At 43.8% G+C, this 16,234-nt stretch overlaps 1 protein-coding gene across 5 annotated transcripts in view; it reads right to left on the bottom strand.

Annotated features, from left to right (window-relative positions):
* Positions 1-16,234, bottom strand: part of ST3GAL3 (ST3 beta-galactoside alpha-2,3-sialyltransferase 3) — a 198,013-nt gene that overhangs the window by 22,279 nt on the left and 159,500 nt on the right. For all 5 annotated transcript variants that reach the window (XM_041127515.1, XM_041127516.1, XM_041127517.1 and 2 more), the window contains one exon: positions 6,428-6,574. In XM_041127515.1, the coding sequence (XP_040983449.1) occupies positions 6,428-6,574 (147 nt within the window). The remainder of the gene's footprint in view (positions 1-6,427; positions 6,575-16,234) is intronic.

Genomic DNA, 16,234 nt, shown 5'->3' with positions numbered 1-16,234 from the left:
CTCACAGGTTTCTGTCCCAGTTGGGGCCCACGGTGGGTACCAGGTTCAGCATCCCCTCCTCAGCACTGGTAAACAACTACAAGGGCAACCTCCCTGGAAAATGTGGCATGAACTGACAGTCAGAATTTCCAAGCCTGGGCTGCTTGTCTAAGCCCAAACATCTGGAAAATGTAATACCTAATATAATGCTCCCCAGGGATCAGCCCTTTGCCTGGTCCCATTGGAGAGAACGCAGCAGACTGACAGATGAACCAGAGACGACACCAAAAGGCCATCTGACAAACTGAGAAGCTGAGAAGCAGCAGACATAGCAGTGGTGAGCAACATGTCATCGTAGCAGTACTGGGCAAAGGCTGCCTGTGCATCCAGAGCGTGGCTCCTTCCAGGGGCCCGCTGGCACGTGTCCTCCATGGGTGAGGTGAGCACATGCATGGTGGATCCTGAGTAAGAAAAGCGTGAAGACAAGAGAGGCAAAGATCTCTGGTCTTGCGCTGCGACAGGGATCACTGCAAGCTCTGTGTGGTGCAAACACAGCCAGTCTGCACCACCAGGTCAGGGGATCAGAAATGCCTTTAGCAGTACAGACAGACACAGGACAGGTTCTTCTAACTCCTACGCTGTTTTCTGCTGCAATAAAAGATAAAAGGCTTCCCCTCAAGACATTGCTGTTTCATGTTCCATTGGTCCCCCTGAAGACATTTTTAAGACTGACTTCTACTCATAGAAGAAGCCAGTCAGCAGAAATGAACACCAGCCCTCCTCTGGACTTAATGGAGGCTGAGCATCATCACCTCATGGGCTTGCGTTGGCGATCCAGTGCTGGTGACTGAACCAGCGGAGGGTAACTGCTCTTTGCTTGGTGCATGTGAAAAGCTCTTGCTGCTTTTCATTCCATGCCCGGGTCATTCCTGTGTCACTGCCTGCTGGACTGGAAGGAAATGACTGCTGTAAATCTGTTTTTAGAAATATTTGACTCCCTTAATATGTTAAATGAATTCCAGTTATTTATGGGATTTTACTTAGCTCAGGGTAAGACATATTGGATTGTTCAGACAATTCCAGTTGTTACCTTTTTCACTAAAAGGGTAAGCATTGCTAAAGAATAAATTCCCTAAAAACAATAATACAACTAGCTATTCAAATTGGTTTGACTACTCTATTAATTTTTTTGAGGGAAAACTTGAAGAACTGCTCACCTAGGAAAAATTGCTACCTTAGTTTTATCAGTTACAGACTTGACCACCTAATGGCAATAAAGACAAAACAAAAGAAATACAGAACAATACTATAGTAGCCATCACAATCTACACACAACAGTCACTGTATTTTTTTTTTTTGTTCATTTACGTTTGCACAGGAACCTACGCTTTGCTTCCCTTAGTGGGCAAGTTTGGAAATATGGCATAAAAAGCAATTTAGCATCACTTATTGTGAGCAGACAAGTGCCTGGCATTCTGCAGAGCGGTCCCTGTCACAGGAGCTTACAATCTGTAAGTAAGGTGTGCCTGTAAGGTGCTCCCACAGCTACCTCCATCCATGCACTGAGTCAGCTGCAATATTGGGCTTCAGAAGACAAAGCAGAGCATCTCCAACACTCTTCCTTCACCTCCCCTAGTTATCCCTTGCTGTAAGTGGGACAGAGCCTCCAGAACTGGTGGTCTGCAGCAGAGCAAAAGGCCAGGGGCCTGTTGCTGGTGGCATGATAAGCTGCCCAGCAGGTTTCCATCCTGCCATTTAACTGCTGAGCTCCTATAGGACTTAGCCCAAACCAAATATCTTCCACCACATCTAACCTGATGCACAAGTTCTGATTCACCGTTTGCCATAGAGCAGATTCCTGTGCAATGCAGGGAGTATTTCTTAAGGACCTAATGATTTAACAGAGAGCAAGCAAGGGCATGACTTTACTAGAAGCTAGCTGCTCTGTGGTAACCATGTATATGCTTCATTCTGTGCTAAATGGGAGTTCATGGCCTACTCTTTCATTGAAAAGTAAACTCCCTTCAGTTACTATGCATCTATCATGTGCAGAAGCACGTGGTTGGGCATTTACTGAGAAGCAGCTGGTATGCATTTATCTGCTACCCTATAATGGCTTATCTGAGTGTCCATTCCGCAGCAGGTCATGGACTGATCACACTGCAATGTGGATTTAACAATGGATTTAACAGTCGAGCCCAGGAAGCAGATGTGCTGTCTTGCAAACCCAAAGCTTACAATGACACTAAGTCTCTATATAGTGGCCCTTTACCTGTCCCTCTACCTGCCTTAGAAGATGCCATCAGAAAAAGGAGGAGAAGCACGCAACTGGAAGGATGGGGTGGCAGACTGCTCTGCTCCTGCCATCCCCCACCTCTGTTCTGCTCCATAAAGACCCAAGAGGTCTCAAGACACAGCCTTCACCCAGTGACAGTCCAGCAAGAGCAGCCCAGGAGACAAAGCTTATGGGCACCAGGGCAACCCAGTACTAATGACAGAAAGGGTTGTTATGACCAGCCAGGGGAGCTGAAAAGCTGCCTAAGCAGCAAAGAGTCACCACTGGCATCTCCAGAAAGGCTGCCTGCCCACAGGCAAAACCACATAACAGCAAAGAGAAGCCCTGGGGCAGGATGTGCTAACACTCCAGCATCAGAGGTTAATCCCTGAGTGCATGAGGGCTGTCAGCACTCTGCAGAGGTGCTAATCCATGGCCAGGTGCCTGACACAGCCTGATAACACCTCCTGCACACGGCTCCTCCTTCACCAAGTTGGTGCTGAGGCTGGGTGAAGTCCAGAGGAGGATGCTTTATCTCTTTAGTAAGGGGTCTATAGATTCAGCCATTTCTAATACACAAACAAACCAAAGGCTTACAGTTTTGGGCAGCAGAGCTTAATCTCAGAAGAAGTTAAATCATAAGCAGTTCCATGGATGCACAGCACCAGCAGAGAGACAGAAACAAACACCACAGTCTGCACTGGAGTCCTCAGAGTCCTGACAATTTGTGCCATCTGAAATGTTCTCCTGGCCACCTCACATCATGCTCAGGGCTCCCAGAGGAGCCAGAAAGCCACTGCTCAAATGGCTCTGAGCACTACTGTGTAGACAGGACTATTCACTACACAGTAAAAAGCATCATGGCAATAACCATCCCTAGCATTGTACATGCAACAGGCAATGACACCTCTGAACTGATGTTCATGCTTGTCCCCCAGTAAGCTGTCTGCAGTGTAAGATAGGTTATTGCATGCCTGAATTACCAGCTGCAATACCAGTGATGTCTGGTTTCAAGCCCAAAAGACCTGTATACACAGAACTTCCACCTAAACATAAATCACATACATACACCTTTGTCTAGTGAGACAGCCAAGCCTGCGCCCACTCCTTAAGAGGATTCTTTAATCAAAGAGAGGGTCTTTACTAGCTCCTTTCTTTCATGCTAAATCATCTTCAGGCATTAATATTTAACTTTCCGCAGACACTGCTAGGATCCTAAACTAAAGGGTTTTTTTAATCATCAGCTTATCCCAAGAAAAGAGTAGTCCACATGTAGTAGGAAAGAGCTCTCCCTCTTCTTAGGACTTCAGTAAATGGACTGAGGAAACTCCTGAAAAGCTTGACCTGTTCCAGAGAGAAGTCACTGTTCATTGTGGGTGACCAGTTTTGCTCCTTGCTCAGACTTTCAGCTACTAATGCCACAAGTGCAACCAAAATGCATGTCTGAGTTGTACCCCTCTACTATCCTCCAGAACCATCTGGCCCAAATTATATTATCAAAGCAGAGGATGTTACTACATTCACCCTTTATTGAATCCTGGGAAAAACGCTTTGAGATCAGCCCCAAACTATTTTGCTAGCTCTCCTCAACCTTGCTGAAAAAGCCCCCAAATTACAAAGTTAATTGGCAGCACATTGTTACCATATGTGGTGTGCAAGAGAAGCACTGAAGTTTATTTAGGCATCAGAACCAAAGAAGAGTGGAATATTACTGCTCTTTATGAGGATTTCATGTTGGCCTTGATGACTAAGGCACCCCCAGCCTTGATCCTCCTTGTGTGTAGCCTGTCCAACAAATCACAGCACACTGCAGCATGGGGGCACCAATCTGCCCCCATTTCGGTTCCCCCAGAGAAACTCAGGACACATACTGTTTGCTGTGCTTTTGCTTACTAGACCTCAGCATTTTCATTTTCCACGTTCATACGCTTCTTTCCTGAGTAAAGTTTTCCAGGCTGTCTCGCATCTCTAAAGCATGACCCTGAACCCAACCAGCTATGCTCTGCGGCTGCTGGGTCACACTGTCTCTTGCGGAGCAATTTTCCTTGCTCTAACTGCCTTGCTCATCTTGCTGGATCTCTCTCAAATCTTTAATGAGAGTTGGATTCTTGGTCTAGATGCTTCAATTTCCACTCTTGGCATTTGAAGTCTCAGTGAAAAAAGGTCTATAGCAAATTTGTATCACTGGGATCCTACTCAGACTCCTCCCTCTTGATACTGGCAGCAGTACCTTCTGTTGAAGCATTTGCACAGATGCAGCAGCATTCAACTAAAGCATGAAGTCCCAGCAGCTCCATGACAGCAGTCCATAGTTGATGTCCGTAGTAAAATTTGTACCCACAGGCTAGAAATACACTCTCCCTATTTTTAAACTCTGACAGAATCACTGTATTAGAGTGTCCTTGCACAGACAGGACAGGGTATACTAACCTCCCAGCCCCACAGATGCACCTGCAGAGCTTCTGCTGCCCTATCTGAAGGAATGAACTACAATTAACACAATCTAGCAGGGGTCATGGGCAAAGACTGCTTGCCTTGAAGCTCCATAAACTATTTTTAAATGCTCAAATGGACTTTCATGAAGTGAAACATCAGGTTTCAATTAAGATGCCTTCATTTCCCAACCTCATGTGTGTTAAACAACCTATCAAAACCTCATAAACTTCAGTTCACAGCGTTTTCATTTCCGGATTCTCTCTCCTCCTCTCAGTTTAAGTAATATCTTGTGTATTAAAATAACGTGTCTAAAAATAAAAACAAATCTGGAGAAAATAAAGGCAAAAGTCTTGATAATTTCTGTCCTTCATTGGAGCAGCAGTCCTGATTTTCTGGAAGAAAAATCAAGACCACATCCTTCTAAGGGTAAGTTCTGGAGAATGCAGAGACGTGAAGTTACTTGTAGCGGAAGGGAATATTTGGGATAAGATACCTTCAGTGCACAGGGCAAAAATCCAGTGGTTCCAGAACCCCCAAGACAGCTTCTGTACATACATACGCAACAATGCATTTCACAAAAGACCTATTCTGTGTGGCTGAATCTGTCTGCACATCTTGCACACCACAGTTTAAGAAGTGAATGTCTCACCTCCAGGCACCCACCCATCTGACCTGTATAAAACAGACATCTCTAATATTTCTGAAGACTTTATGATATAATTAGAGCATGGAGAATGAGGCACTATTCTATCTAGTCCAAATCCATGCTGTGACATGGCAAATCTCCGGTACTAGTAACAACGGAGGGGCAATGCCAGGGGCAGAGCAAACAGACCTTGTCCAGCAGAAGTGCTTCTCTCTGGGTTTGTCAGCTGTGCTAATGTGCCCAAAAATGTCACGTGTGGTCTCTATCAACAACTATATCACATATGTACATGAGTAATTTACCCAAGTAATACTTTCTCTAATGGTTGATACATTAGGTAGAGCAAATATAAACAGGTTCTCAGTGTTGCAGTGTGAGATAATCCAGAAAACCCAAGTCACCACCTACTCCATGCTAACACTCCAAAAAGCTGCACTGGGGGTGACAGATACTAGAATGACCATGGAGGTATTCTGTTAATAACTATGACCTACAACTGTGGTTTACATTGTTTTGTTTTGTAAGCTTTTACATCTAAAACTTTTCACTGTAAGATCAGAATTTCTTACCAAAGGCCTCATAAAACGAACCTTTACCCTCTTTTACTATAAGCCTGGGATACAGGATGAGATGTGCAATATCAGTGATTTTAGGCTGCAGTCTCCATCAGGACAGCAAATTGTAAAACTGTAGCATGACCTTTAGGGCGACCTGCACTGCTTTCAGATGCACTGAGGGTGCAGAGAGCAGGGTTCCTTCTTCCTTTTAGGAAGGAGCTCCCTCCACACACACAAACAAGTGCCCTTCTGGCAGGCTGCAGGTGACAGGAGATCACCCAGCTGGTGCTGGAAGCCTCAGAGCTGCCTCCAGAAAAGGGTTTCTCTGTAACAGCCGTTGCTTCGTACCAGAAAGGAAGGACCTTGCCTTGGCCTTAAGGAGGCTGAGCGCTGCCACCATAACAGCGTCAAAGTCACTTCCCTTCAATGTCCAACAGCGGAGGCCCAAAGGAAAAGTAAGAACAGTGTAAGCCTACTCTGTTGTTTGGTCTCTCATCCTTCCCCTTGGTTTTGCTTGTTCTGCTTTATACCTACCCCTCTGCCCATCAGGCCGTTGTTGAAAGGCAGTCCAATGAAGCTGAAAGCTGCCTCCTGGATGAAGTAGGGATTCAGGATACGTATCTCATGAGGTTCTCTTGGGACACGGGTTGCCACCGACTTCCAAAAGCCATCAGAGGCACTCTGGTAACAAAAAGAAAAAGGAAAAAGATAAAACAACACATACAATTATATACTAGAGATAGCAGATTGCTATTATTCTTAAAAAAATAAAACCAAAATGCACTACTGGCAGCAGTTCCTGCTATCCCTGCTCACTGCCACAAAGTTGTAGTGGGAGGGTGCATCCTGGAGGGGTGACAGCAGCATGTGCAGATGCACTTGAGCTAGTCTGGATGACAAGTGTGAGGCAGACAGAGAGGCCTGGGCTTCAGCACGAATGACTCCCTCCCTGGTGCCATCTTTTCACTCTTATTGGCCCTTCAGCTAGTTTGGTTAACGGCTTAAGCATTCCAGCACACACTGTGACCACTCCCACCTGCCTCCAAGGGGATGTTCCCTTGGATAGCAAATGCTTTTAAGAACTTTCAAAGAGCTAAAAATGATCATACAGCTCTACTTTCAGTGTGAATTACATGCTTCCCACTTTATCCTAGATTTATCCTCTTCTGTTAGGTTTTATGTAAATTAAGTTGTAAGCTTATAAAGGTGCCATCTTGTCTTGTGAAGAGTCATGCGTGTTCATGGTACAAAGCAAAAACCAACTAAGTATGTCCTTTATGTTTACCCAATAAATTGTTTTTAATTAAAGTCTTCACCCTGCAAACATGGGAGAACACTGGCCTTGAATACTGCTGCCCTGCTAGACAGCCCTGCCTAGAGGGGCTTGTGCCTCTCTGCCACATCACTTTATATCATTGCTCCTGCTGGTCCAGATGTTAGTGGGTATAGCATGTACTGCCCTCAAAATAACCAGAGGCTCCGTGTTCACAGGACTTACAGAACAATTACGTTCTAACATTTCACTTCTGTTTGGGTTAAAAATTGAGAGCAAGGCACAGGGAGGATGGCAGGAATTTTAATCTGCTAACCAACAGCTTCGCCAGGGTAATCTGATTGAATACCTCCTTCTCAAAGCATTGAGCCATCTTCTCTGCAATCTTCATGACAAGCAACAGAGGCAGACGTTACACTCTACATAAAAAGCACAAGCTTTGGAAGTCATTATTTACACCAGTTTTGGGTTGCTTGCAGCTTAACAGTGACTTTACAGTTGCTTTCAAGGCACTGCTGAAAATGTTGATGGTCCCCTGCAAAATCCTCAGGAGCCTCCTCTGCCCAGTAGTGATTACCCCTGTAATTACTGACAGTAATTCTGCCACAGCCAACGCCTGCTGCATTTCACACACTACTTGTGCTGCGCACAGCTCCTGTGAACTCTCATGCCACGTGGTGCTAAACACCTTACAGAGGCTTCTTTATGGAACAATCCCATGGTTATCTTTAGTTGCTGAATTTCAAATCCTGAAGAATGAAACTTTAAAGGTAGATGGCTCTTGCTACAAAAGGCATTAACACAGTAAACTCAATGAGGATGCACAGTTATCCAAACCAACAGTCTAAGACAGCCAAATGCCACTGCTATCCTGTTTTGATCCCACGTGTCCCCTCAAAGCTGCCCAAACATAATACACTTTTGCTGACAAGGGCAAGGATCCTGTGAGTTTAAGTTTGCATTTCAACAATGGCAAAGTACTCTCAGGACACTAAATGGAAAAAAATCCTAACTAGAGACTCATATTCTCTCATCATAGTCGAATTAGAAAGAATGCCTGGTGTCAAAGCGGTCTAACACCTTCCATTATAATATGGCATTTTCAGCCACTGAGTGATCCCACAATTTAAAAAAAAAATTAGAAAAAAAAATCAACTTTATAAATGTTAATAAAGTCCAACATCCATTTGACCAAGGGATTTGAGGGATTTGGTATGTCAGCTGAGTTTTGCCTCCTTGTGAAAATTCATTAAAAATTGGATAAATATTAAACCTTTGGAATTTCCTAAAGGCACATATAAAGCAGAGGCCTTTCAGTTCCAAAGAAGGAGGGGGAAAAAAAAATTAAATAAAAAAAATTACAGATTCCACTTGCATTAAGCACGCTCCAGGTCTCACAGAAATGAAGATGATAAACAAAAATCTTGCACAGCTACTCATCCAGCGAAACCATCTTTCATGGCTTTAGGCAGGCACACCCTGGAAAAGTAGTGTGTGACCTCGAAACTAAAATAAATTTATAGGTTCAATTACAATTTCATGTGCAACTCTAAATATGGCATTGCCTAAATTCTGCAAACAATTCAAATCAAAGGTCTGCAAGCTATTTAAGTGGACAAAAGCTGCCTTTTGTTTGGACTCAGACTCCATAGGAAATTTTACATAAGTTCTGGGATTTAAGTAGGTTTTACATCGCTTTTACATTACACAAAAAACATTAAAGGGAAAAGAAAAAGAAGGAAGATTACAAACATTTGAGACTTTTATTCTTTGCTGTTGCTCGAGCTGTTCAGAAAGAGGTAACTACACACATCACAGTTGCCCATTTTCCCAGTGCTGTGTGAACCATGAGGACCATACCTGGGCTCCTCTCGGCTAGTTCAATGCCAGTGCAAAATGAATGTGGACCCTATCCTTAGCTGGGAATACAACCTGTCTGCTTTGGTTCCTTCTGCGTGGCTCTTTCTCCTGTCATTCATCCAGACTATTTCCCTAAGCATTCTCCTCAGCTATCACACCGGTCTGAAATTGCTCTGGTTTCTCCTTTCTGTCTCATTTCTATTTGCTCTGTGTTCTTCCCTGTAACTTATCTGGGCAGTTCCCCTGAGATTATTATTGAGGGACACCTGGGGTAATCTTTCATTTTGGTGTGTTTTCCCTCTGTAGTTTCTAAAACAATTATAGGGAGAAATGTGGAGTCTTGGCAGACAGTTCTCATACTTCCACCTATACAGCAGGCAAAGCCCCATATAGGGCTAAAGAATCATAGAATGGTTTGGGTTGGAAGGGACCTTAAAGATCACCTAGTTCCAAGCCCCCTGCCATGGGCAGGGACACCTTCCACTAGACCAGGTTGCTCAAAGCCCCATCCAACCTGGCCTTGAACACTTCCAGGGATGGGCCATCCACAACCTCTCCGGGCAACCTGGTCCAGTGCCTCACCACGCTCACAGTGAAGAACTTATTTACATCTAAATCTACCCTCTTCCAGTTTAAAGCCATTACCCCTTGTCCTATCACTACGTGCCCCTGTAAAAAGTCCCTCTCCAGCTTTCCTGTAGGCCCCCCTTAGGTACTGGGAGGCTACTCTGAGGTCTCCCTGGAGCCTTCTCTTCTCCAGGCTGAACAACGCCAAGTCTCTCAGCCTGCCTTCACAGGAGAGGTGCTCCAGCCCTCTGATCATCTTTGTGGCCCTCCTCTGGACTTGCTCCAACAGGTCCATGTCCTTCTTATCTTGGGGGCCCCAGAGCTGAATGCAGTACTCCAGGTGGGGTCCCACGAGATAGGACTAGAGGGGGAGAATCACCTCGCTCGACCTGCTGGTCACGCTTTTGATACGGCCCAGAACTAAAAACTGTTTTCCTGGCTTATAATTACTGAAATTGTCAGCCTTGTGGTTTGGCTCTACAAACCTGTAGTTTTGAGCTACGTCTCAAGCCTTGTGGTTTTGTTCTGCAGCTTGTCACTGGCAAGCTACAAAACACAGCACCACCACAACTGCAAGCCCCGGGAGGCTGCTCCCCCGATGCAACTCCCTCAGGAGCCGCGGCGATGGGAGCGCAGCCCCTTCCAAAGCTCTGCGCTACCGGTGATGCTCGGCCGTGGGCCGCCGCTACGCCTGGTGTGGATGTTCAGTCTGATGGGACACAGATGTTCCGTGAGGTTTCCAAAGCAATTATTTCCCGCCGGGGAACACTGTCCCTTTTTAGGCTGGGAGGAAACAGGCAGCCACCCGAGGAGCAGCAGGCACTGGGAGGGAAGGCACGCTTCTGCTGCCAGATTTGGGAGCTCAGACTCGCAGTTTTGAGGTTGGGAGCATCCCCTGTTCTCTGCTACAGTGACTAAGCCTGCAGTGCTTAAGGGTGGGCCTCTGAAGATGTAACATCTCTCTTCCTGATTATCATAAGTCAGAAAATGAGTCTGAAAAGTGCTTAGGCAGTGTTCACACAGTACCTCATCATCTCCTGGCATAAAGGTGGAAACCATAGGGTCCACACTGGAAATCAGGTTTCCCTGTGTTAAGTTCCCACCTTTATTATTTGTTGGTATTACTGTGCACCTAGAGCCTCAGTCGCAGATCAGCGTTCATGGTGCCAAGGGCTGCCAAAAAGAGCTTACAGTATAAGCATAAAGAAACTAGCAATACAGAGAGGCAGACAGGAAAACAAGACTGAAGAGCAAGTCTCTCAGGGCCATAGCATTTTTAAGCAATCTTGGAGTATTTTCAAAATTGTATAACTGTAAAGGACATCACTAAGGGCTTTAGAGGAGACTATTTAAAAAACAGAAAGAATTTAGATGGGCCAGGGCTTTCAGGCCAGTTTCTTGTACAGCTCTCATCCAGGGACAGAGGCAGAAATAACCCCTCTAGAGACACCACTCAAGGAATAAACAAACAGGTATAGACATGATGGACAAGAGATAGCAGGTTATGAGGAAGGGATAAAAAATGGCAGGGCTCACCTAATAGCTACAGCCTAGGTATGCAATACTCTGCTGCAAAGCAACAAAAAAGATGAAAAGACTGGAGAGAGAACCTGTGGTAAATGGAGATTATTGCTCTTTCAAACTCTGACGACACCAGAAATGGAGATGAAGAAGGGCATGAGGGAAAGAAAAAGCAAGGGGATGACATACCAGTCACAAGACCTCTCCATGCCTGGGAGTACATAGTTCACTGGGATCTCTGCCCCCACCTAGGCTGGAATGTGGTTTATTCTACACCCATCATCCACAAGCACTCACTGTCACACAAACACAGGGTACAGCAGGACCGCTGCAATCCACCTGCAGAGGCTTTTGAGAGGTTTCTGCTCAGGCATAACTGGATTAGATGTGGAAGGTGTGTTTCCACTAGAAAATAACCACCTTATCACCCAACGCTGCATTTCTCAGCGGTCAAGTAGACACGGAGGCCTAGAAAATGCTCTTTCACAAGTGGTAATATAAATGAAGTTGCATCATTTGCACTGATTATCAAAGCAACAAGGCATTTTTAGCAACAAGAACACAGGTGCTGAGAGCCTGCAGTCTGGGTTGATGGTGAACTGCCAGACCCACTAGCCCACACTTCAAATATATTTACCTAACCTTTTCAAGGTGATGGAGAAACCCTCACCACCCTCTGTACACAGCTCTGATGGCCACCACTTGTTCTGAATTTCCCTATCTTCAGTTTCTAGAGTCTAGAAATGCTCTAGAGTCTAGAGCATCCCCACTGAAGAGCTTTTACTCTGCCTGAAGCAGGAAGGTTGCAGATTGTGGTCAAGCCTTTCCCTCATCTTCTCTTTCTCCCACTGCCAAAAGAGATGCAGCTTTTGGACTATCCAAAAATATGATACTTCTAATCTTTTATAATTTTTGTTTCTTCTCTCTGAATACCCTCCCACTGACCAAGTCTAAAATCAAATGGTTGTAATTTCCCAGGCCATTCCCCTCTTGGTATTCCCCATCTCCCAACAGCCTCACAGCACCCAAGACAACTCCTGACAGGTTGCAAACCCCCCAAATTTAGCTTTTACTAATGTTTCCCAGTGAGAAACCCAAACACATTTTCTACCCAGTGTTTTCAGTGGCAAAGAGCAGCAAAGCATGATGGAGACAAAAGCACCTCTTAATAGATGGTACTACTACGGCTTTTCTTAAAAGCAAAAATCTAACTATGTTTCTTCATTGGTACAGTTGAGCTAATAATACTTCACTACATTGGCTAGAGATTAGTTTCTTTAGGCTTGATAACCAGGTTGAAAACCACAAGAGAAGGGAAACTTAATTCCAAGTAGTGGTTGCGGACTTTAAACTTTGTGCTAGACAGATGAACTATATGGCACCCTGGCTACACATGAAACTGGAAGCTACCCTGTCCACAGACACCAGCTCAGAAAGCAGCAACCTCAATGGTGACAAAAGCCAGCTGGGACATGAGGGTGGCACTGGTGCGTTACACACCAGGTCAGTTTGCTAAAACATCGCAATGTGCTCTTTCCTGTGGCTATCAGTACAAGTTTCTGCCCTGTTTACCTGCAAGCATACATTATGAATAAGCAGAAAAGCATATACAAATAGGCCTACTGAATTTCAAACTTCATTTGGCCTACATAACTTTCAGTGTTACAGCTAACCTACAGACAGACGTGGGCCTCTTGTGTTGCTGGTCTAATACCAACTGTCGTCCTCCCATTCACAGGACTAGGCAGCATGAGGCCAAGACCAGCTCTAAAGAGTCAGGAGAGCAAATTTATTTTTATGCTATGCTGTAAATGCGAAGGAATTCCTTTTTCTTAATGTATTTCTATGGCTTTATCCACGTAAGTGAGACCAAAATATGGTTCACAGTTGTAAGATAACAAAACACTGTTGAAAAAGAGATTGTCCTGTGAAGAAAATGAAACTTGGAACTTGTCAGATAAGCTGCAGAAAACACTGAAGATTATTCTGATGAATACTGTGTTTCACAAGTCAAAGCATAAATGATAGCTCACATACGGTGTGTCAGAAGACATGTTTGTACTATGCACAAACAGGGTGATGGATAGACTGTACTACAGATACTTTTGTTCAAAATGGAAGATGGATTTTGAGCCAAAATTTGAAGAAATATTCCTGTTTGGAAATAACTTTGGAAAGATGGAAATTTTTAGTAAAAGGAATGGATTTTGATAATTTATGTTTCTGTTGTGTTTTTTTGTCTGTGAATAATAATAATCCATCAATGAAAAAATATCTAAAGTTTCAGAATAATCCTAAAGAACAATAGGCCCTATAATATCACCATTATTTACAGGATATTTTATTTCCATAAAGGACCAGCCCCTTTACTATTATTTTTATGACATAGTTTAAGAAATATCATACTCATATAACATCTATTAAAAGAATACCATGGCTGAAAGGCCAAATCCATGTGTTAGTAAGTGCTTAAGCAGGACCACAGCCCTGCAACTTCAGAGCTTCAGCTCAGGATTTCTGTTGTGAACAGTGGGTTTCTAATTTTCCCACAAGATTTTTCTTATATCACCACATATCTAAGTGTTTTACAAACAATACTTTCATATTTAGAACATCTCTGTAGTATTTGGCAAGTATTACACCATTTTACAGGGGAGAAAACAAAGATGAATGCCCACAGTTTCCATTGCCTCCTGATGCTCTACTTCAGACACCTTAAGCTGAATTTTCAGAACATTTGTTAAGCTCACAGTACAACTCCATTGACTTTGCTGCTGCTGAACACCCAGCTCTACTGCATATCCACCCCACGAGACTTAAATATGTTTGGGAAATTCTGATGTAACTTGCCCAGCATCACATTGGTCAGTCAAAGGCTAAAGCACCTTCTCAAGAGTGTCTGTAAGCAGGAAGGAGACCATTCTTTCTCCTCTCCTTTCCTCTCTAGTATCCACAACATGTTCTACAGCTTCCGCAACTACTCATACCAAGGCTGAATGTCTTGTATTACAGAAATTAGTCTAAATCTCAGTCTTCCCGCTCCACTAGATAGACAGCTGTGTTCTAAAAGAGCCAGGATGTAATTATGTAATTAAGGATAACATCTGCACAGGAGAACTGAATTAATGTTGAAAATGCAATGGTATTTTTTTGCTTTTCCTAACTTCTGGCAGCTTGATTTTTATAACCATAAAGCTCTTTAGAAAATCTTAAAGGGTAACTTAATATGTTTAAAAAAAAAAAGTCAACTCAAGAAAAAATCCACTAAATGGAGCAATTAAACCCAGGGTACAGTCCCCTAAGTGCAACTACAAGCTCCAGTAAGCTATTGTATTCTAGATCAGCTGTTAGAGGAGAAAAAATGCACCCTCTTATAGTGCTCCTGAACTATTTACACCTAACAAACCTGCAAGTGTTTGAGGACTTCCGTGCTGGGTGTAAACCCTTCCTTCCTCTGCTGTCCCTGGTACTCATCACCCTTCAACCTCCAATACTCCTGCTCTTGCCACGCACCTGACCCGGCTACTGCTCCTTCACATTGCCCCGGTGGCTGGCGGGCGGAGAGGGGGTTCCTGAGATTCCCTGCTCCCAGGTCTGTTGTCCATGCCCCAATCTCTTTGAGAGAAGCAATTGAAGGGAAAAGCCTATTTGGTTCTTACATCCCTGGAGATGCTGCATCCCGACTAACCATACGGGGAGGGCACCTGACCAGCGCAGGCAGGCCAGGTAGGACAGACGGTGCCCAGCGCACGCAGCGCTGCACTGCCAGTGGCTATCAGCCCCCGTGGAGTATCAGACCGAGCCATGGGATTTCACAGAACAGGCTGCCGTGCTAACACAGCCTCACTGATTGCCAGCCACTGCCCTGAAGAATTAGCGAATCTCAGCAAAATAGGGTGGGAGACTATTCCTTAATTTTTTAAATTTTTTTTTCAACAGGGACAAAACGGTGCATTTTCAGTAGCCTCACCATGAGAGACAGCTAAGTTATTTTAGCTGAACTCTCCAGCTGTGCCAAACACGTGGCATGGAAAACATCAGCTCAAAGATGACAGTGTAATAAAATGATAGAGCATTTTCCCTGTTGCTTATACCAGAAAGCACAAAGTGATCCCAACTATAAGCACAGCTACCTACTCCACTTACAACAGCATACCTGCACAAAAGAAAAAAAAAAAAAAAAAAAAAGTTTAAAAAAGCTGTCTTTGCAGGCTTTGGTGACAAAGCATGAGGGCATCCCAGGGCGTCTGAGGACACCCATCAGTGAAGTCTTTTTTAGGGAGCTGAACTGGTTCGTGAGCTTGAATACAAACAACAACTCATTAAACAACACATATTTAGACTAAACTCTTGGCACATTACAACAAAAAAAACCCTAAAGGATCACCACAGGAAGAATTATGGCCTAGAAACCCTCGTTGCTTTCCGAAGTTATCTTAAAGTGAGTCTCTAGGGAAATTTTTACATTGTTTTTACAGCAAGAGTACACAGAAAATCTGTCTTCTCCTATTTTGGCATCTTTGCTGAAACAAGAAGCCAAATAATTTGTATGTTCACTGAGTGTTCCTATAGAATATATACAAATTGTTCAGCATCCTTTAGGAGGAGAAAGCAGAAAGGTCAAAATAACAAGAGGCTGCGAAGATGCCAGGAAGCTCCTGCCCTACTTTATTTTCTAGACTTCATTAATAAAAGGTGTTTTATGAAAGAACAGTTTTAAAGTAACATTATTTAAAATATAAGAATTTAAATAAACTGTAATCCAAACAGAACATTTACATTTAGGAGATTTCCAAATAGTCAAAGAGCTGGTTGCCTGGGCCAGGCTTGGTATTTTCTGTACTTGTCAGTTGTGGGCAAAGTTCATTTCATGGAAAATGGAACACAACTGATGGACCAACTGAGAAAAACTTCCAAGTAGACCTACCAAAAGCCTTGTGCACCCAACAGCTTGGCCATTTTCTTTCAATTTTATGTCTTTGATTAAAAAAAAGAATAAAAAATAAGATACTAACACTTTTACAAACCTGGTCTTAACTAAGAAGAGAAGAAACACCTTTAACATCCCATAAATTTGCGACTGTAAGAATACAAATACTACAAAAAAATGTGAGGTCTTC

The sequence above is a fragment of the Aquila chrysaetos genome, chromosome 12, assembly GCF_900496995.4.
Source record: "Aquila chrysaetos chrysaetos chromosome 12, bAquChr1.4, whole genome shotgun sequence".
Lineage (NCBI taxonomy): Eukaryota > Metazoa > Chordata > Aves > Accipitriformes > Accipitridae > Aquila > Aquila chrysaetos.
This window is presented reverse-complemented; position numbering and strand designations above follow the sequence as displayed.